Raw genomic sequence first — 21,497 nt, forward strand, 5'->3', positions numbered from 1 at the left:
AGTTGTATTTTACATAGTGTGGGTCATTAACACTTTATACCTGCTGTGCATCATGTATTGGCTCCAGTAAAGCATCACAGCAAGGGAAATATAACCTGCAGCATGCTGGCAACTCTCCATTATGTTATGGTCCCATATTTACAACTTGCTGTTGCAGCTTCGGCCCTCTCAGCTCCCCGACATAGCGTTCCTCTTCCCAGATTTACACTGAGCTTCCTCCCTGAGGTCCAACTTTGTTCTTGGACCACAAACTGCTACTGGGGAACAGCCGAGGCCCGCTAGAGCAACCTTCAGCACCTCAGAGTGCGTGACATGTGGAGTTGTGTTACTACTATCGTAGTGCTTCACAAAAAAAAAATAACATTCCAGAACAATAGCAGAACAATAACAATTTGGACAATACAAAGAAAAAGTGGTTGGACACATAAAGAATGAATCTGATGAATTAAAAACAGATGGGGCACTAAAGCTCAATCTGGCCCATTACCGTCTTATTGTTTTCACCTTGTGAGTCTTGGTGTGTGTGTGTCATCGTAGCAAAATGTGGTCCTGCAGACACTTACTGTAGCAGGAACCACCACAGAGGCGGTTTTGAGTGCTTAGCCAGATGGTTATAATTATATTTCTCTCTGTTTGTCTGGGGACAGATTTTGTCACCGCGATAGTGTCACGAAATGCAGTCACGAAACTTTACAGGTGTGTTGTTGAGATCAAAATGCAGGCCCAGTTCCAATATGCTCGTGGTCTGAACAAGGGCGTAAGAAGAGCATAAGAACCCATTGACCACCCGACTTTACGTCTATAGCCTGATTTGGTGGTGCGGCTGATTTGACCCGATCGCAAGATGGTTTAAAAATGATTTTGCATTTTTTAACAAAGTTTAACCAAAGACTTGTGTCCTTGCCTGGTTCCTCCCAGATGAAAGGTTGTGCTGAATCCAAACTTACCATGGGAGCAATATAGTATTATATATACAACACTACCTAAATGAGGTGTTTCAACTTCAAGCTATCCTCTTAGTTCACATCAACAATGAGAGAAGATCTGCCAATTTAGTGGCTAAAAACAAATCAAGCTGCTACGGATGTTTTTCTTTTCTTCAACAAACATGTTGCCTCCACCAAACCGCTGGAGAAGCTTCACTTGTTCAATGACGTGACAGGGATAAGTGCTCCCTAATTGAGTAATCTAGCACATGTTAATGAATCACATCCTCAAATTGATGCACATGCGAAATGTATTAATGTAACCTGAAGGTCCAATAGTTTTGGTCCCTTTTTGCTCTGTCACACGATTGCTCTGCTGTATCAAAAATAACAGAAACCCTAAAAGCAGAGCGTGCTCCAATCGGATGCTGTAAATTAATCGGTCATTTATTTTGGAATTCAACCCTTTCTTTGGTTTCAATTGCTTATTAGCCACAGCTTTACTTTAATGCCGGGCTCGGTCTTTTCCAACACAGCGCTCTCACAATCAAATTGGAAACAGACTTCTACCTTCGGCCTCTCTCACAAAAAGATACTTGACTCGACTGGTTGCTTTCCTTTCTTTTCCGCAAAGCAAAGATCTTTCATGACCTGCTGTTGAATATTGATATGATAACAATGGCTGTGTAATGCTCTGTAATCCGTGAAGTTTTCTTTCTTTCCGTGAAACATGCAAAGTCGTGACCTCAGTATGGTGCTCGTGTGTTGTTTTAAAGCCTCCTGCTGTCTGAGCCTATAAAGGAAAATGTTACGGGAAAGCAGAATGCCAAATGTTCAGGTAGCATGCGCCGCTACCACTGAGCATCTGTCTTTTCTTCTTCATGCAAAACAGATGCGTTATTACCAAGTTTAAAAATCTTCTTTTAACTGAAGACGAGAGATCACATTCAAAACATTTTGAGCTGAAACCTTGCAGACCGAGCGTCAACCATCGACAAACTGGAATCGTTTCACTCTGTGTTATGTTGCAGCGACGGGACAGGCCAATCACAGAACAACCTAAAAGAAAGCTCTCGATGCTTTTGTCAATTTTTCTGTCAATTTCTCTGAATTATTGGCAATGACAACCTGGCAGCTTACTGGGGACAAACAGAATGCAAAGTAAGCGGTGATACAGATTTGTGTTCCTGGTTCACAGTTGTCTCGTTCAAAGTTGACCTGTTTTTAAACTTTTCAACAAAAAGTATAACCATGTCACCACCCTGCCTGAATGCTATTGGTGGCAGGCATTCTTTCATTGAAATACATGTGTTTCTGTTAAGCAACATGCCTGTGTGGGCCCACAAAAGCAAAAACAAACCACAAAACTACTGTGTGTCATGTAGTTACCTTTCTATACTTGCAGCAGTTTTAAAAACGGCCAAATGTAATCTTTCTAAATAACTCTTCGCAAACAACTTTGCTCCCAAAAGTGAGAGAGAGAGAGATGGCTTCCACTGAATCAATGCATTGAGCAACCCCCCCTCACTGTTTGAAACCACATTTATGCATCAAAAAATGGCTTCAACTCAGTCATCTAACATTTACTGTTACCTTTTCTGCACAGCTACTACAACTGGAAGACACAGGTGTCCACGTCCAACTCAAGCCCGAACTTTGAGGTGATTTACGACGACCCTAACGGCCTTCTCTTCAAGAACAAGAGGGACAAAAAGATCCTGAATGTGGACCCGTTGGTAGGTTGTTGTTTCTTGTTGCTTTGTTTTTAAGCCCCAGGGACACAAATGGCATTGCTAATTAGATCAGTTCACCTGTTCCACGGCTGTAAAAATGTCCCAGGACAGAAACAAGGCTATGGGGCTTAAAACTCTGTTCAAAGCCTTTTTTCTGGCACCAGGGACTTCTTTAAACACTCATTTAGTTGTCATGGTTCAGGTGACTTGCCATGTACCCACAACATCCTGTTTTTCTTTTGTTGCATTCAGTGTCCATACTTTTTTTTTTACAATGTTTACAGTTTTAACTATCAAATGCAAAAAAAAGTTATTTTTCACCTCCCTGACAACTTCAGCGAGTCTTAATCAACCTCAGATATCAGACGAGGGAACCAAACCTCTGAGAAATAAAGGCGCTAACTAGAACCATATAGGGTTATTTGGCTTGTCGTCACAGGAGAACCCTTTTTGGTAACCTTTTTGAAAAGTTTCCACCTGGAACCCTTTCAGAGGGTTCCACTTAAAACCCAACATTAATTAAACCTAGAACCATATGTGAAAGGTTACACCCAGATCCCCCGAGGAGATTCTTCAGGGAACCCTTCTATGGTGGTTATATCCAGGATCTTCATACCTTCTAAGAGTGCTAACAAGAACCCTTTAGTATTTTATATATTGAGTTCATTCATCTAGAACCCACCCGGGGGATTTCTACCGACAACTCTTTTAAATTCCAAGAGTTTCATCCCGGACCCTACAGGGCCAACCCACAACAATCATGGTTCACAATCAAAGTTGTGGGGTTTTCGTTGGCTGGATGGTGGGCGTTCTCTTTTAAGACCCATGTTTACAACAATCCTTGGAGAACTGTGTCTTCCAAAAAGGGTTCTTTAGATAGAAATTTTTGTTTTAGTCAAACAAAGAGTCCTTGAAAAGCCCTTTGTTTAAATAAAAAGTTCTTCAGAAGAGAAAGGTTCTGGGTAGGACTTCAGCCCTTCAGGAAGAACCCGTTTGGAACCCTTATTTCTAATAGTGTGTAAGAGAACCATTCGGAGAAACTGAGAGAAAGAAAGAAATCAGTGGGAGGGAAAGATATTTGCTTTCCACCTGCACAAAGAACGGAGGATCAAGGGGTCGAGACAGGTGCTTCCTCCACACTCAGCAGTCTGACAGGAGCCCTGGAAGAATAACGACTGACAGACTGTTTTTTTTTTTTTTTCTCACTCCAGTCCCCCTCTTTGCTGGGGGGGGGGGGGGGGGGGGGGGGGGGGGGTAGGGAAGTAGTTGGTGTGGGGCTGAACTATTTTGAAATTGCAGACAGGGCTGTGGGGACTGCGTTTTTGAGGCCAAGCGCCAAAATGGCAGCACAGTGTTCTAGCTGCGGTCGAGCACCGCCCCGACCAGGCTGTCTATTAAAAACACAAGAGAAGGCAAAGGAAGCCAGACACAGCAAACCACCCGTGTGCCCAGAACCCAGCTCAGATCAGCCCAGATTGGGCTCGGCATGGAGCGGCACAGAACCATCCGGCTTTTAAACCCACCATGAGCTCACTAGCTTGCGCATGTGGCCACAGATCTGCAGCGGAACCTTCCAAAATCAAGGCTCACATCAAGTCATTTTGGGTGGTTTGTTTGTTTTTCTGCCATTGTCATACCGTGACCGCTTCTTCTATCCCAGCCAGAGAGTGGGTTGGGGGGTTGGAGGGGTTGTCATATTTCTGTTATGACCTTATGGCTTGATTCAATCTAGTTTCTAAGTCACTTGGATGGCGAGAGTGTTAATGACACGTTTTAGTTTCTGTAAAAATAGTTTGCTTATCATTTAGTTTAACTAGCATTTCCCCCCTAATGTGTCTATGAAGTTGTTTTTTATTGGCCTATTTTTTTATTGATGCTCTTTTGAACTCGCAAAGGAAGACCGCCTCACTTATTAGGACACCCACAAGTGTGTTTGAGGTAAAAGTGTAAATTGAGTGTAATGGTTGGCTATGGATCCACTCCCACTAGAAGCTTTTGACACACTTAGCCTTGAATAAATGTTCCCAGCTGGTAGTGGCTTCACATCTTAGTGGTGGGGCCGTGTCACATTTGACAACCCGAGTAACACAAAACATCTTGGAAAATGAACAATTACAGTCACTGTCAAATAATGTTGCACTTGGCCTCCCCGTTTAATACATTTCTAAAGAGATGTGTTCTGGATATCTGAGGTTTTGTTGAATAACTAACGACTTTATCTATGGCAGCTTTCACATTTCAAACCTCCATTAAGAGATGTTTTTTTATATTAAAATTGCAGCTTGTTCTCACTCTCAGGGCGCCAAACCAACACTTGGCAATGGCACTTGGCGTCGTGATACCGACGCACAAGGCACCCTTTATTCGTATGAGACACACCAATCTTTCAACCAACTCCAACGTAAACCCGTCTGCGCCATTATTTAGACTGTCAAAGAAACTGACGTATAGTAATAAGAGCGAGAAAGTAGGAGAGACCATTGGTGGATCAGTCAAACAAATACAGGACGACATATGACGGCGTTATGTCACATGGCGCTACATCACTGAGTCACTTATATTAACGCCAAATCATGATGTTTTTTTTAACCCTAAACAAGTGTTTTTTTTCACGTGTTACAACGTTACAGCGTTAACCACACGAGAACATTCTGCATCAAGATACTACGAGGTGTGAGAATGAGATCATGTTGAACATTGAATCTCATGCGTTGTTTTTAAAGTCACTGAAAATGAACATCAACTCTGCAGCCGTATGCAGATTTTAGCTTTGTTTTGGCTCTCCGGTCAAACAGGTTGAGTCTCATGGCTCTCATTAACCTCCTAATATAAAATCATAGGTGGCTATTTTCAGTAAACGAGCTCAGATTCAGACTACCTGCTCGGCACTAAATGGCACACAGAAAAAGTTAGCAACTAGCTTGTTCAGAAGTGGAATATCTAGCAACTAAAATTATGCATTTCTGAAGATTTGAAAACAATTGTAGAGAAGGGTGTTATGGGTAACGGTAGGTTGCAGAGGAGTCGACGTGCCCAACTCCCAAATCTCAACCACACATTGTGCGGACCTTTGCCTCAAGCGAGCTGATTGGAAATGTTAAATGTCTCCGGACCACCCTCGGTGACGTTCCTCTCCGTGCAGCCCAGAGAAGCATGTTTCAGCTTTAAGTAGAGTATCTGCTCACATGATGAAAAGCCAGCGGTATATTCGGGAGAGTCTCTGCCCCCAAGAAGTCCAAAATAGCTCAATGCTGGTTTAAAAACCTCACATGTCACTGTGTGTTTAGACTGACAGTGAAGCAAATTTTAGAAGAGGGTACAGATGTATATAAAGTCAATGGAAAGGCACAAGAGGTGCTGGGAATTGCTGCGACAGGCTGAAAAATGTTAGCTTGAGCAAAAATGTTCCATTAAAGAATCGTAAGAGAAAGGACTTGACTTGTTGTTAGATTTTGAGATCAGTCCAAGTCCAAACTGTCACATAAACACACATTCAGGCACACTAAACACAGACCGCAAAATCACTGCTTTATGTGAATAAAACAAGGTGGAAATTCTCTTTATAGACTGTAGATAAGGCTGTCCAAACAAGCCCTTCTCTAACCGATCGAACTCTCTGTGCTGGGTTCCAGTCTGGACCGGGTGAGGACTCCAAGAGGACCTTCCTACGGTCGGACCTCTACATCCATGCCGTCATCTACGACCACAACGTCAGGACTGTCTAAGCTTCAGAGGCTGCTGCCGACACATTCGTACATATGGCACATATTGGAGAGCACTGGAACCCTCTAATTTGACCGAGCTGCTGTAGTTGCACCGTCATTTGCAATCTGTTGCCCTCATATCATGCGTGCCATCTGGGTGGAGGTGCTGCAGTGGATTTAAACTGAGAGTTTCCAAGGGAACAAGCGGATGGACTAGTGTGACAACTTTGCAAATAACCTTTTTTTTTCATGCTAGTTGTTTTTGGGCCTTAAATTCTTCTACGTTCCGTATAGTGAAGTCCCAGTTCGGCTGTGTTTCTTTGGCGTTCCCTTGAAGGAACGGTAACCTGCTCGGGGGTCGTCCCATCGTTTGGCCTGGCTTGTTTCTGGCTGTTTGTCCAAACAAATTAAAGGCGAAAGAGCTTTGAAAGATGACGGGGGTTGCTTTTATGTCCTCCCCCAGGCTGCGGTAGCTCCAACTGGAAGAATGGGTAATGGGCTTAAAGCATTCCGCATGTTCCCAGATGTAAGACACACTTTACGGGACATCAAAGTGCTCTGTCATTTACATATTAGTCATTCACTATATGGCATTTTCTTTTGATGGAAGACAACTCTGCAAACAACCTGCTTTAGGAGTTATTTAGGAGGTGCAGAAGACTTTGAGCAACTTTTCTCCCTTTTTAATTTCTGGATTTACATTCTTTTTGTTATTGAAGCTCATGGTAAAAATCTGCCCCACCTCAAGTAATGTTCTGTTTGTCTATGAGATAACAAATACAGGGGCGTCTGTGTACAGTTCTAACCAATGAGCACAGGGTCCATTTCTATGCATACAGCAATGCACTTTGCCCATTCTTTTAATTGCTTCCCCAAACACTGTTGAATGAAGATCTGAATTAAAATGTAAAGTATATGTATTCGAACAATGGCATGAAGAACAACAACAACAATAGTCTTTTAAAGAACAGTTTGACGTGTTCTTTCTGACAGTTAGAGGAGAAGAGACCTCTCTCACGTCTGTGTGGGACATATGAAACTACAGCCATGAAGCTGCTTAGCTTAGCTTAGCATAAAGACTTGAAACAGGGGGGGAATGCCCACCAGCACCTCTCAAGCTCGATAACTAGCATGTTATATCTCGTTTGTTTAATCCGTACTAAAGCCAGAGTTGTGGTTCCACATGGGGGGGGGGGGGGGGGGGGGGGGTCCCGTTCAGTCCATGAAAGTTGCTCAGTGGTGCATGAAGCAAAAAAAAAAAAGCACTTCCTTTAGCCCCGCCTCCTCAGCCCTCGGTCCATCCTCGTTCTCGTTCACATCAACGTAGGAAAGAAAATAACTATGGATTCATCTATTGTGCATTTTACAAGTTTTTAGGACTTTATGATTTAAAAAAAGCACTATTCATGTGTTCGTCGTGGGAAGACGATTTACCTCAAAAGCAATGATCCGCTGATTTAAAAACGTCTCTTTCCCAATGCAAGTCCAAGTCAATGGCATCATGTAACAGACCTGAAAGCTGTAATTCCACTATTTGGTCACTATGTCAAATTGGCTTCAAAGCCCAACGCTCTTCCTGGGGGGGGGGGGGGGGGGGGTCTTGCTCCCCCGGCCAAGACATAACATCATTTTTTTTTTTTTTTTTTGGACAGAGCCAGGCTGTTTCCCCCTTGCTTCCTGTCTTCCCGTCATGCCAAGATAACTGTCTCCTGACTGTAGTTTAATAAAAATGCAAAGACAGAAGAATGTTTTTTTTCATCCAACTCTTCTGCAATAAATCAAAATGCTCCAACGTGTTGAACTATTCCTTTAAATCGACAAAGTGGAACGCGCCTCGTACTTATTCGCCCGCATCCATTCAGCTGCAATTCATCTCTGAAAGTTACGAGGTTTAAACAAATTTGTTAATTCCAACACAAAACCTCTAATAGCCTTCTGCAGCCTTCTGCAGCCTGCATCTGTTTGTCTGTTGTGACTGAATCAGACCCGGTTAGCCTCATTGAAACAATGTGTGCGGTGACACGGGGATGTGGGTTCTGGTTCTGTAAAAGCTGGGGTTTGGGGAATGGGGGCCTGGTTTCGGGTTTTCTTAGTCAGTGGTGTTTTTTTTTTTAAAGTGAATTGTGGGCCTGTTTTGGGGTGATGAAGATAAAAGTTTGTGAAAGTCTTTAGGAGCTATAAGAAACATGGTGATTAACTGGGTGTTTGATTTGATGTTCTCCATCTGTGTGTTTTTGTTGTTGTGTGTCTTTGAACATTTTTTTACATCTATTTTGAGCTGTTCATGTCAAAACGGCTGTAAAACTAAAAACAGGTTAGTCTTTGCTGTGCTCACAACAAAACTAACCGGACCAACAAGGATGAGAAGCACATTCAAATCAGGCCGAATGATTGCGTTGGGAATGTCATTTCCTCCAGAAGGCCAGATTAAACCTCGGGGCGAGGGCTGACTGTCTCTCTATCTGCCCCGCTTTGTTTCTTCATGTGCTGGTAGTCAGAACTACAAACCGGCCGGGTGGCAAATGAACATTTCCCCGTCATCTACAGCTGTTTAAGGTTTACAGGCTCATTCATGTGGCCCGGTGACGGTGATGAAACGGCCCGCTCTGCTCTCTCTCTCCCCCTCCCCCCCGAACGTGGCATCAGTCGCTCCGAAACACCTACCAATCAAAACAGCAGATGTGCGCATGAACAAAATAGGCGCTTTTAAAATGCAGATGGACTGACGAACAAGCAAGTGTCGCTCATGAAACGCTGCTTTTTTTACGGGCCTTCGCTCTGTGGAAGACCAAACCTACAGAAAGAACTCGTTGCTGGAACTCACCCAGACGGATCGTGTGTCTGTAAATAGTAATGATTTCACAATAAAGTCTCATTTAAATGGTTATTTCCCTCTTCATTTCTTTTATTGGGCTTTTAAGCAGTCGTTTTTTTTAACTGAAGCGTGGTTTATTAGTTTGAGGCCAGGCTTGCCCCTAATATACACAACATGAGGTAAAGAGGTGGATAACTGTGACCGAGATATTAAAGGCACCATTTAGTCTTCTCTATAAAACCAGCTGAGAGGAAATACTTCACCCACAAAATGACAATTTGTATATTGATTCCTCACCACGTGTTATCTTGAATTCTTCAAGAACACCTTGTTTTTCTCTCGCGTTTAACAGTAAAACTATATAAAAACATCCGTTTACAAACTTGAATGAAACAGCAGGAGTTGTGTGAGAGTTTGTAAACGGAGCGTTATTACAGTTTTGCTGTTAAGAGCGAACCCCATTTGGGGTTTACGAGATTTTTAATCGAAGAGAGCGTCGTAGAAATTAAAGTTCATAAAGAAATTAAAAAAAGAAATTACATTTTTTTTTTTTTTTTTTTTTATCGAAAAAAGTCTCCTTAATGTAATCACGTTAACCATTTTACACACTGCAAACACCATTATAAACTATTCTACTAAGTAACTAAGAAGATTCGCCACAATACCATGCATTTTACGCCACAGCCGGCAAGACAACAACTCAGAGATTGCTTCGTGAATCTCGGGCATAGCATCTTACCCGGCAAATCACACCGCTAACAACATTAGCATTCCACACAGAGTTCAACGGTAGCTTCCAAATTACTCTCCGTCAAAGCGTTCAGGAGTTACAGCCAACAAGCCACAGAAAGCACAACTCCCACACTGCGAAAATATTATAACTGTATCATACCTTGAGACGGTTTTGAGGGTCAAAACGGTGAAATCCGCAATTATTCCTTATTAGTAATGTGTTCGTCTGCTCTGTAGGTACGTCTGGAACTTAAAATGGAGTTTCTCCGTTCATCTGAGCCAAAATGGTGGTCAGAATGCCGGCGGCGAATCATACAGGGGCTTGGGGCTTGGGGGCTGACCGCTGCACGGTTTTGGAGTTTTATTGGCTCAAAATTCTGTCAATCACTTCATGAAACACACGAGTGTGTTCGTTTTGAGCACCTGGATCTAATGAGATGTCACATGACAAGATCCGCCCAGCAGAGCCTGAGCAAGGGCTCCAGACAAACAGACAGAGACATCCAGGAGAGATATGACAGGTCAAAATGGGTCAGAATGATGCCAAACAGCTCTGTTATGATAGATTGTACAATATGAGTGACAAATAAAGTGAAATATAGTGAAATATATAATTATAAAGTATATAAAAGTAAAATGGAACAGCTACAAATTCTGGTTCGAAAATGAGAATTTGGCATGTTTTTTTTTAGATAAACACCTATAACTGGGGTTTGCTTCACTTTATTTACACCAAATCTTTTTGTGAGGTACCTGCACCCTTTGTGCTATGAAATGGGAATGTTTTTAGGCTAGCCAGGGCCTCATTTAATAAATTACAGTGCTTTTTCTTCAGACGAACTTGGGAATTTTCCCTGTTTGCTGTGTTTGCTGTGTTCAGCTACTATTAACCAGTAACATATACACAATATTTACTCATCTCATCAAATCTCACAATCCCTAGTGTTATTCAAGCATCAACATTTTTAAAATAGACCTTGTAGTTACAGAATTGTAGTCTCTTTTGTATGGGTTACAATTTTCGAGAAAAGGCCTAAAAAAAGGCTTAGGGTCCATTAACTTCAATTCATCCAGACTTTTCTCCTTTTTCTTGTCCTCCATTCACCTTGGAGGAACTGTGTATTCTTTTAATTATAATAAGACTTATTAAACTTAAGACGGTTATTTTATGGTTAAAGTATTTATATTATTTCATGTCACTTCATGAAGTTTGACTTCTGTTTTAACAGCGTCTTGTTTGACATTAATAACCAGCAGCATTTGAAAAGTTCTGCATCAACTCAAATTTGAAGCACATAATGACGCTGTGGCACGGTGGACATTCAGATGCCTAAAACATGCCAATGTTGATCAAAGCACTCAGGATGGATGACTTGGATTCACATATTCTATACATGTGTCTGGCTGGTAACAGTTGTGATGTTCAGACAATGCAACGCTGAACTCTAAATCAAATGTTAACGTGTGGCCGTGTACAACTTCATTCATCAATATGTTAAACTAAATGAATTCACCTTTATTCAGATTGTTTAAACAACTTCCCTTTTTCATTAGAGTTACTGAAAACGGCAGTAACACAACAACAAAGTCCAATTTGAATCATGCTACTGTGCATGGTCATGTTCACACTCACCTATATCATTAACACAGTACAGTAAACTCAATAAAGGATCTAATTACGACGTCTTTTTGTGATTTGCTCCAATCAGAAAACTTCAGGGCCCTCTTTGAGAAGAGCTGTTGACTACAAAACAACAGTCCGATGCACATGTGTACATTGGAACAGTTCTTTCTTGCTCTGATTATTCCTATTTAAGAGATGGGGCACCAAATCCACAGTCCTTGTTCTGTGTAAAATAAATTCATTATAAAGTTGATTTGAAGTTAATACGAGGCGTCTGCACGAGTTAGACAAACCAAGCTGGTGTCTTCCAAACTTTGTTATCTCCTTTATGTCTATGCACTACGGGCTCTGATTCATTGATTGATTATTCCAGTCAGGTTCTTGTCTCCAGCTCCAGACTTCACTCCGCTGCCCATCTCCTCCCAGTTGAAGGGGTTAAACCCGCTCAGTGTGTTGACTGCTATGAGGGACATGGCATGCTAATATTATTGCCATCAGATGTCCAAGGGCGGGGAAATGCCCTAATCATTTCCTCCCGAGTGCCCCTGAAAGAGAAGCCCAGTGGCGGGGTGGGGGTGGAGGGTTGGAGGGCGGCTGGGCGTTTAGACCCCGCCTGGATGGGCTGTTTTGGGGGGGGGGGGGGGCACAGTACAGCATCCGGATCGGACCGTGATGGTACAGGATGTGTGTGCTTAACTCCATTGAACTAAACTAAATAGGGGAGAGAGCCTTTAATGCCGACAATAAGCCCGCTGCATTCAGCAGCAGCGCGGCCCAGACGCACAGCTCTGCGGAGTAGAAATTACGCACGGAGGGGCTGCTCTGTGGCAGCAGTTTAGATATTCAACAAAAAAATAATCACTTCAATAAATCGGCGGAATGTCCTTTCAATAAAACTTTTTTTTTAAAGATCCGTCTCGAATCAACTGACAAAACAGACTCCTTCAGCTCAAGATAACATTCGATAATTTGTCCCCAGGCTGAATGTGCGTAAAAGTATCTTGAACAGGAAACTCTCTCTCTCTCTCTCTCTCTCTCTCTCTCTCTCTCTCTCTCTCTCTCTCTCTCTCTCTCTCTCTCTCTCTCTCTCTCTCTCTGTGCGTGTGTGCGCGCGCGTGTGTGTGTGTGTGTGTGTGTGTGTGTGTGTGTGTGTGAGAGGAATACCCAGCTGGTCCCACAAGTCCTATAATACCAAGCACAACATGCTTTACCTTCAATGAAAGCTGAGACGGGGGGGACGGTTGGCTGCTGGTCCTGAAATCAACTCAGAGCTCGGACACAAAACCAAGAGCGTCGCTGTTTTAGCGGCTTAGTTCTGCCGCATCTGTTCCGTTACACCTTCTGCTGTGCGCCGGAACTTTTATCATTTACTGACTGTAACAACTTGAGACCTGCAACTTTCCAAAATACAAAAAAAGACAACTTGGATAACTGTTATTTTTTTCTTGCCCACCTTCCTCTCTTGCTGTGGCTGGTGTCAAAAGGTGATGTATCACTTTCTAAGAGGGGACCCCTTAGGTGATGATATGTCTTTTTGGAGATAGATGCCACTTTTGGAAACGTGCTAGTTTTTCCTACAACTGTGACTTTTTTTCTGCTGTTACCTTCACTTTTGGCTCGAGCATGGCTCTCCACTCTCGGTTTGTGGTCGTGCTGCTGTACGGATGGAGTTATCTGTGCGTTGGATACTGCGCGATGCTGAAAACGGACAGTTTCCCCGTCAGTCGGAAGGTGGATTTTACGCGTTCGGAGGATGATAAGCAGGCCGCGAAAGACGACCGGGATCTGCTATTACAGGATACAATGACGGAACACATGCAGATGCTTTACGCGAAGTACAACCGGGCTGGGTTTCCCTTCAAGGATGGCAACACCGTCCGCAGCTTCAAAGCGCACTGGGGTAGGTGTCCAAAGTTTTACCCATGTCAACAACACTGCGTTGGAGAGAGTTTACCATTTTGGTTTATGTAAACTGGATTTGACGTCTTCTGCCTTCAAGTGAAATAATCCGCACTTTAAAAGTGCACCCAGCTGCGTGGCCACATAAACTCTGCGCAATTTAAGCACATAAAAAAATAAGATTTTTAGCATTTAAGGAGAAACATGTTTATTATCCTGATTTTAGTTTTAAAATCGATTTTTTTTTAAACCTGAAAACTGGTGCCGTTCACATTCACGTGCTGAAACCGAGATACACCTGTTGATCCAGTCACGGGAGTGTGATCAACCTGTTACCCGTTCCCTCCCTGCGCCAGTAGCAGAGAGATTCCGCATCAGATCTCGGCATGCAAAATCATTTTTACCCGACATATTTTTGTTTTCTCACCTTAAGATTTCAGTGTCAGATAATCTGGACCCGCTTTTTCTTTTTCCCCCCGAGCCAACATCTGGCAGCTGCCCAGCCTGCCCGTACACTGCGGCAGAACTGGAGAGTCTTTCACCGCAGTGAGCTTCTGCATTTAAGATGCTTTTATTAGTGATTCCACCAGGAACTTTTACTAATAACTTAACTCTTATAAGCTCTAAATTGCTTATAAGAGTTAAGTTATTATCACTTGGACGTGTGCAGCATTAAAGACGACCGGTTTCCACATAGGGTCAGAGTTTGTGAGATTATACTGCCTCCTGTCGTCTGGTGGCTGTATGTCATAAGCACATAAAGGGTCAGTTCACCCAGATCACAAACACATTTTCTCACCCTCAGTGGTATCTAGCCACGCAGACACTTCTGGTTTTTTAATGGCCAACGTTTTGAGATATTTGAGATTTCTGCTTCCATCCCACAACAATGGAGATGAGTGGAATTTCACTTGTGTAGTTTAAAGAATTTAAATATTATATATTTCTTTCAAGTAAACAGAAACAGATCTTTCCTGAGGCTCTGTCCTGGTTCCTCTGGATGGTCCACAGATGTCACTGTGGAAGGTTTTCAGTGAAACTACTATCTTTATAAGAAAAGGTGCCTTTTAAAAGTGTAGTGTTTAAAGAGTGTTGAGATGGAGACGGATATTTCATAACCTGGGCAAATAAAACCAACAATATCTGTGTGACTGTGAAAATGTTGGATCAGGAAAAAGCAAAACCATATATACTGAATTTTTTTATCTCTTGTACAGCTGTGTAACTTATATTATTAATTATTCATCATATACACAGGTACCATAAACAAGAAGCAGCTGCAGATTTTCAACCTCACCTCCCTCACCAAGTCGGAGGACGTTCTGTCCGCCACTCTTCATTATTACATCGGAGACCTTCACAACAGCACCACTGGCTGCTCCCGGTCCAAGAGCTGTGCTCGCCACGGCCCCCGGAGGCACAACCACATCCACATGGTCATCTGGAGCTTCGCCTCTGTGGATAACAAGATAAGGACTCTCGGACACTTTCGGATCAACGTGTCCACCCTCTACAGGGACTTCATATCTTGGCAGTGGAAGGACGTAACCCGCGTGGTCGACCAGGCCAAACAGCACGGCGAGCTGCTCATTGGGATCGACGTGGCTTCGCAAGGGCCCCAGCCGTGGAAGAAGCTCCTGTCCGACCGCTCACCCTACATCCTGGTCTACGCCAACGACTCGGCCATTTCAGAACCGGAGAGCGTGGTGGCCACCCTCCAGAGGCACCACCCGGTGGGAGGGGAGGCCTCCGTCTCGCACGGCTTCCAAAAACTGGGACTGCGTGAGCGAAACGACACGGAACAAGAGCAGCAGCCGTCGCCCAGAGGCAAGCGCTCGGTGAACGTCCTGCTCCCGCTGCAAAACAACGAGCTCCCCGGGCCCGAGTATCCGTACGAGACGCCCGGGTGGGACGAGGCGAGCCCGTACGAGCCTTTCGAAAACAAGCAGGCCCGTCGGCCGCGCAAAAAAACGCGCAAGAATCAGCGGCACAAGATGCCCCTGCTGCAGTTCGACGAGCAGACGATTAAAAAGGCGCGAAAGAAGCAGTGGAACGAGCCCAGGAACTGCGCTCGGAGATACCTGAAAGTGGACTTCGCCGACATCGGATGGAGTGAATGGATTATATCACCCAAGTCGTTCGATGCCTACTACTGCTCAGGGTCCTGCCAGTTCCCCATGCCAAAGGTGAGACTCTTGTGAAGCACTTCTGCAATGGATGCCAACCTGAGGGGTCAGTAAGGGGAAAGCAGGCAAAGTTCTCCAGATGTTCCACCAAAATTGGGGTTTTTCTTGGGAATAACAGGTTTATTTGACTGTTTTAAGGCCTTTAGAATTGATTCAAAACCAGAGACAAATGCAACTTGTGTCAATGGGTTATAATGAGACATTGCTTTGGTTTTTTCGGGGTCACAAGTCAAAAGGGTTGGAACTATTGTTCGACTGGGTTTTGTTTGTTCTCTGCCAATAGATTCATTTGTTTTTCTTTCAATTTGAACCTCAGATTTAAAACTTCTTTTGCCAGCTTCTTAATCTGTTTCGTCAACAAGAATATTTATATAAGTGTGCTTTAGATGCTCTGGTTCAGATACATATTAACAACACACATGATACGACGCCAGAACTCAACATGCAGTACATACGACCGGGCTTCTTTTCAGCCAGTATGGTACACATTACGTAAACAGAGCAGGTTCTCTTGGACAGCAGAAGTCCCTGAAGCCGCTCTGTCTTCTATTATAGATGATAATGACAAAGAAACCGACATAAATGTGAGCCATCTGCTTTTATCTTCAACTTCCAGGATAGAATGGTAGCTCATGCTTTTATCTTCTACCGTTTATCTTACGGTCATTAAATCGTTAAAGATACGCATCAGAACTCAATTTATATAACACAAAGATATAGGTTAGTCCAAAGTGAAGTCTAACTTTACCAAACATGCAGTAAAAGTGGTCAAACTACAGCAAAAAGTGACAAATTAGTCCGGCTCGGGTGAACAACTCCCTGAAGGGGCAGGTGGCCGACCTGAACGTTTAAAAATCAATTCAACTTTATAACCGCGCTCGTGGAAAACGGACAAGCACCTTCAATAAGGAAGCAACTCGGCTTTAGTCCATTCCTTAAAGTTTTCTCTTCAGGAAACATTCACACATTTGAAAGAACTTACAAAGAAGTGAGAGAAATAAAGAAACCTGTTAAACATCAGCTCCCCTCGCAGCTTGCGGCCCACCCGTGACAAGATAACATCGCAGGTATTTTAAACACGGCCGGAATGCACGAGATCCATCCACTTAATTCATTACCTCGGAGTCGCCGGCCTTTGTAGTCGGACGGTAATTAGTCCCAGAAGTGGGGCCTGAGGCGACCCCCTCCCTCTGCTGTAGGCTTTCTGCCTGTGATCCTGTGATGTTGTTACTCCGCTGACAGCCTAAAGTTTTAGAAGCTGCTAAATAGCTGCTATTAAAAGGTTCCCTGTCACTGCTAAGACATGAAGCAGCTGATCAGGTGTGTGAACTGCTCGGGACAGAGACAGCAGTCAGGTTTTGATCTCGCTGTAGCTGCTTGTTGGACGCGCTGAACAATATTCTGTTAATTGTGTGTTACATCAAACCCGTCTCTTCCCATAGAACTACATTTTATCCTCAATTATGTTTTCAGAGAAACAAATGTTTCTCCCGGATTACGCCGTTTTAAACATGTGAGTGACGTGAAACAAACAAAACAAAACTACTTGGTTATGTTTAGTTAAAAACATCACGGCTCGACTTAAACTAGTTCTTCGTTACGCCGTTTAAAATAAGTTTGAGCTTTGGTTTCACACGGGACACACGCAGCGGTCTCCTGGGTGAAAGTTCTGTGTTTGTTTGACCCAAACATCCACCCCGACCCGGACTACGGTTCCTAAAACAAACAGAAGTGGGGAGAAAATAAGTTCCTCGTCAAAATGCAATTGATAGCTATGAACGATGGCTGCAGTGTGATCTCGAGGAGAGATGCTGTAAAACACAGAACCGACAAAGAACGACACGGCTCAACTTTAAATAATGTTGCACCAAACTTTAAAACATAGCTTCAAATGAAGAAAGATTAAATCTCTCATTAAACGTCAGTTTAGCTTTTACTTCGATTTTATTCTGTTTCACCAAAACGTGAAACTCCAATTTCAGACTGGGATCCAGTGTTATGAGGCTGAATTTATACATTTTTTTTAGATGGATTGAACAAAATAATCAAGTTCCTCGTGGAAAGTTAAGACTCAACCCAGTTCAGTTTCATGATGCCGGTGAATAGATGATAGTTGACACTGTTGGCTCATAAAAGCAGTTGCTCAGATAACTACAGCAAAGTCAGATGGGGCCCTAAACGAGCAGCGAGATGATCAACTATGGAGATGATCTAAGCCACCTTAATTGGAAGTGAAACCGAACGTAAGCAAACCCGGAATGTTGGTAATATTCCCTCATTCCACTACCGTTAGCACGGTAGTCCATAACTCACTCTGTGAACTGTACCAGATGTTAACAATGGACATTTTGGCTGATATTTATACCGTTCACTTCCTGTTTCTCCTCAAAACAAATTTGTTAAATGCGGTTTAAAAAAAACCTGAACGTCTGCTTGCTCTCTGTTTGTCGCCCTGTCAGACTCCTTTTTAGTGACGTCACATTCTGTGGTCTTGGCAATTAACTCGCAAAAGCAACAAAACAGGGGCTATAAGACTCCAGTTGTTAGAAATACTACGTCGCCAGGTGCAAAACAATCACATTCTGCTGCGACGCGATCAGGAATCAAAGTGCATCAAATGAAACTTTTGCTTGTAAAAGTGATCGGTTTCGATTCTGGACCTCTGCAATACAAAACGTCTGTCTCTATTCTGGACGCATTAAATCCTTTTGAACCCTTGTTGTCCCTCCAGGCTCTGAAGCCCTCTAACCACGCCACCATCCAGAGCATCGTGCGGGCGGTGGGCGTCGTCCCCGGCATCCCCGAGCCGTGCTGCGTTCCGGAGAAGATGTCCTCCCTCAGCATCCTCTTCTTCGACGAGGACAAGAACGTGGTGCTGAAAGTCTACCCCAACATGACTGTAGATTCATGCGCCTGTAGATAGTTTTGTTATTTTTTTTATTTTTTTATGTCATTCAATGCCTGTTCACATAAAACTCACAGAAAAGAAAAAAAATATATATATCGACACATGCAGCCCAAAACGTTCCTTTTAGTCGGACACTCGTTCACTTACAAACACCCGTTTGGACACAAGGAGAGTTGCCGCCTGTTGCTCCAGGTGAAGAGGAGGCTCGTCTGTTCGTGGGAAGGAATGGAGTCGCGTGAGGAAAACACTCCACGCTCCGATTTCACCGACGACGCCGCGGTTTTATCGTCACGTCTCCGCCGCTCGGTTATCCGTTTGGGCGACTGAATCATAAACTCGCTATCACGATATACAAAACACCAGATCGAGGTCGTCAGAGAGACAAGAACTGAAGGAATGTTTGAACTAACGCCTCGTCTTTCTCTCCTTCACAGCTTTGAAGTTGTCTTTTGGTCGTCGCCGCCAAGTCACCTATGCTCGCACGTGCATGGTTTTTTTTTGTTACTATTTGTATGTATTTATGTCTGTACTATCACTGTGTTATTCACTATATGAGAAGTTATTGTATAATTATTGGCTTGGCTGCTATAGAGAGATATATTAGATTCCAAAGCCAGACATTGTGACGGTACAGTAGACAGCCGTACGTATTTGTGTTTTAGATCACTGCTCCGTTGTTGTACAGAACCCACATTGTCAGAGTTTATTATATGCAGAGTTTTTGGAGGAGGACCCATGATACCATTTCTTTTCCGCCAAGAAAATGTTTTACAAGCAAACTTCAGATGTGATTTTGAAAGATAAAGGGATAACGGCGTATCAAGAGGAGAAAGTACGACATTGAACAAGGGCTGTCACTGTGTTACACCTCAGAGATCTAAAATTCATTTCATGCGTGTGTATATTTTTTTAAATCCCGATGAGCTCAGAAAGAAATCAAATCAGTGGTGGGACTTGGCGGGCATAAAGGATCAATACTAATGCTATCAGGCTGAACCTGTTTGTTTTTGTTGCCATTACATCCTGTTTAAATGTATGTATTTACAGCATAGAATGACTTTTATGAAGAAAAACTTTTAAACTGCCAGAAATGCTTCTAGAAATCTGTTTTCATCAACTAAAATAACTAAACAAGAAGTCAACTTGAGATAGGTTGAAAAAAGCTAATGTAGTGTTAGCTCGAAGAAAACAAACCTGTGATCTGTAGTTTAAAGTAAACTTTGTCCTCGTCGGCTCAAAGTGTTTCTTATAATATGAAAATGGAGAGAAAACTAAAACGAGCCGTGCGTTATGCGCCAGAGTTCGTCAAAATGATTAAGAACATTGCCTCTGGGACCTCAACGCCCAGTTTTCACTCATCGGAATCCGATAAAAAAAAAAAGTTGAGCAATACATGTAATATGATGAATGATCCGGGAGAGCTGATCTGTTTTTACATAAATCATGATGGTTATTCGATCACGTCAGGTCAACATTGAACAACCAGGATGAGCAGTTAACATGTCGTAATGTTGCCTTGAGTTGTGCGTTAATGTCAGTTTTCAAAAACCAAATATTTATTCAGAGCAAATAGTCTGAAAATATAGCAGCAACCCTGTTTTTTCCATAGACTTGTATATTGTTTTTGTACATAGCTCACTACATGTTGATGACGGTGTGATGTCTCTTTGAGATGGAAGTGCCTTTTGAATGGCTGGATTTCTGATTTTCCAAACTGTTTGATTTGATTCTTCGCCCGTTCAGAGAACTGAACTCAGTTTGCGATGAAGTTGAAGTCAAAGCAAGCAGCCGGGAAAAAAGGTTCTTTGTGGCACAAAATAGTCCACAACGAGAGAACATAGTGCAGGTTCTTTTGATACGTATGATCGCCGGTGGAATTTACTCTCAAAGTATTTTGATATCTCAGAGACATTTATTTTGTGTCAATAGCGAAGGGCAGATTTTTTTAACTTTATATATTTTGTACCGACACTTTTCTTTCCCAGTTTGTGCTTCCTCATCTTGTGCCGATAACAGATTTTATCAGCGCACGCTGTAGAACGAAGCGGCTTCCTCCGGTCGTGCAGACGACGACGACGGCTGACGATGTCGCGTTTGTGGCCTTTTCTTCTTCTTTTGGTGCGATTGAGACTCAAACCCGTTTCCAAACTTCACCGGTGTCTTTGGGAGAGATCAGAGACATTCATACACAGAACAGTATACCAGCAGTTTACTCTACTTCACTGTTCAAACCTATCTTGTAAATGTTAGGCTGTAGCTAAAAAAAACACACACAACAGAAAATGCTTGTACAATAAGCTTCATAAAATATATTTGTATATGGAAATGACCCTTTAACATGCATCTATTTATTTTTCTGTATGTTGCATATCTTGTTCAGGTGTGGTCGGGGAAACGGGGACCAGAGCTCTGACATGTGGAAGGTCTTTATATCTGTGATGGACATTTAGTTTAAAGGTCCCTCCCTCCTCTGTGCTCTGACCATCCTTACAAAGCATTCAAAGAAATGAATAAAAGTATGCAAGACTCAGATCTATCTAGGTTTTTCTTTGGGGGGGGGTTTGAAGGGTACTGGCACAAAACACCCAAACAAAGCAAAATTACTCAAATTGGATTTCCCTCATCCCTCCCTCTCGCTCGTCTATAAAATGAAATAGTGCTGCAGGGATGACGTAAGTTTGCATCGCGCTGGTTCTCTGGACAGAAAAAAAATTGGGATTTTGGATTCTTGCAGAAAATAAGCTTTGTGGAAAACAAACATTTATGATACTTACAGTTTTTGGTCCGCAAGATAACCTTCACAAATTAACACATCTCTGACATTTGAAGCGTGAATGCAACCGGTCAGAAAACATTTGGCTGTAAAGGAAACTCGCCTTTTCTAAGACGCGTAAAAGCTTCAAACTTCCAGAGGGGGGGTATTTACTGATGTATTTTATGTCGTAGAACAAAACGTTTGTGTTTACCGCA

At 42.9% G+C, this 21,497-nt stretch overlaps 2 protein-coding genes across 2 annotated transcripts in view; both read left to right on the forward strand.

Annotated features, from left to right (window-relative positions):
* Positions 1-6,384, forward strand: part of cfap299 (cilia and flagella associated protein 299) — a gene marked incomplete at both ends in the record, with an annotated part of 72,988 nt that extends 66,604 nt beyond the window's left edge. Inside the window, 2 exons of the mRNA XM_079160824.1 lie at positions 2,533-2,662; positions 6,292-6,384. Coding sequence (XP_079016950.1) covers positions 2,533-2,662; positions 6,292-6,384 — 223 coding nt within the window. The remainder of the gene's footprint in view (positions 1-2,532; positions 2,663-6,291) is intronic.
* Positions 6,385-13,157: 6,773 nt separating this feature from the next.
* On the forward strand, positions 13,158-21,048 carry bmp3 (bone morphogenetic protein 3; the record flags this gene model as incomplete). Its single annotated transcript, XM_079161620.1, has 3 exons — positions 13,158-13,434; positions 14,691-15,619; positions 18,351-21,048. 3 exons carry the CDS (start codon positions 13,158-13,160, stop codon positions 18,540-18,542), a joined length of 1,398 nt encoding a protein of 465 aa, XP_079017746.1. The 3' UTR covers positions 18,543-21,048.
* Positions 21,049-21,497: the final 449 nt, after the last annotated feature.

The sequence above is a fragment of the Pholis gunnellus genome (assembly GCF_910591455.1).
Source record: "Pholis gunnellus genome assembly, chromosome: 6".
NCBI classification, from domain to species: domain Eukaryota; kingdom Metazoa; phylum Chordata; class Actinopteri; order Perciformes; family Pholidae; genus Pholis; species Pholis gunnellus.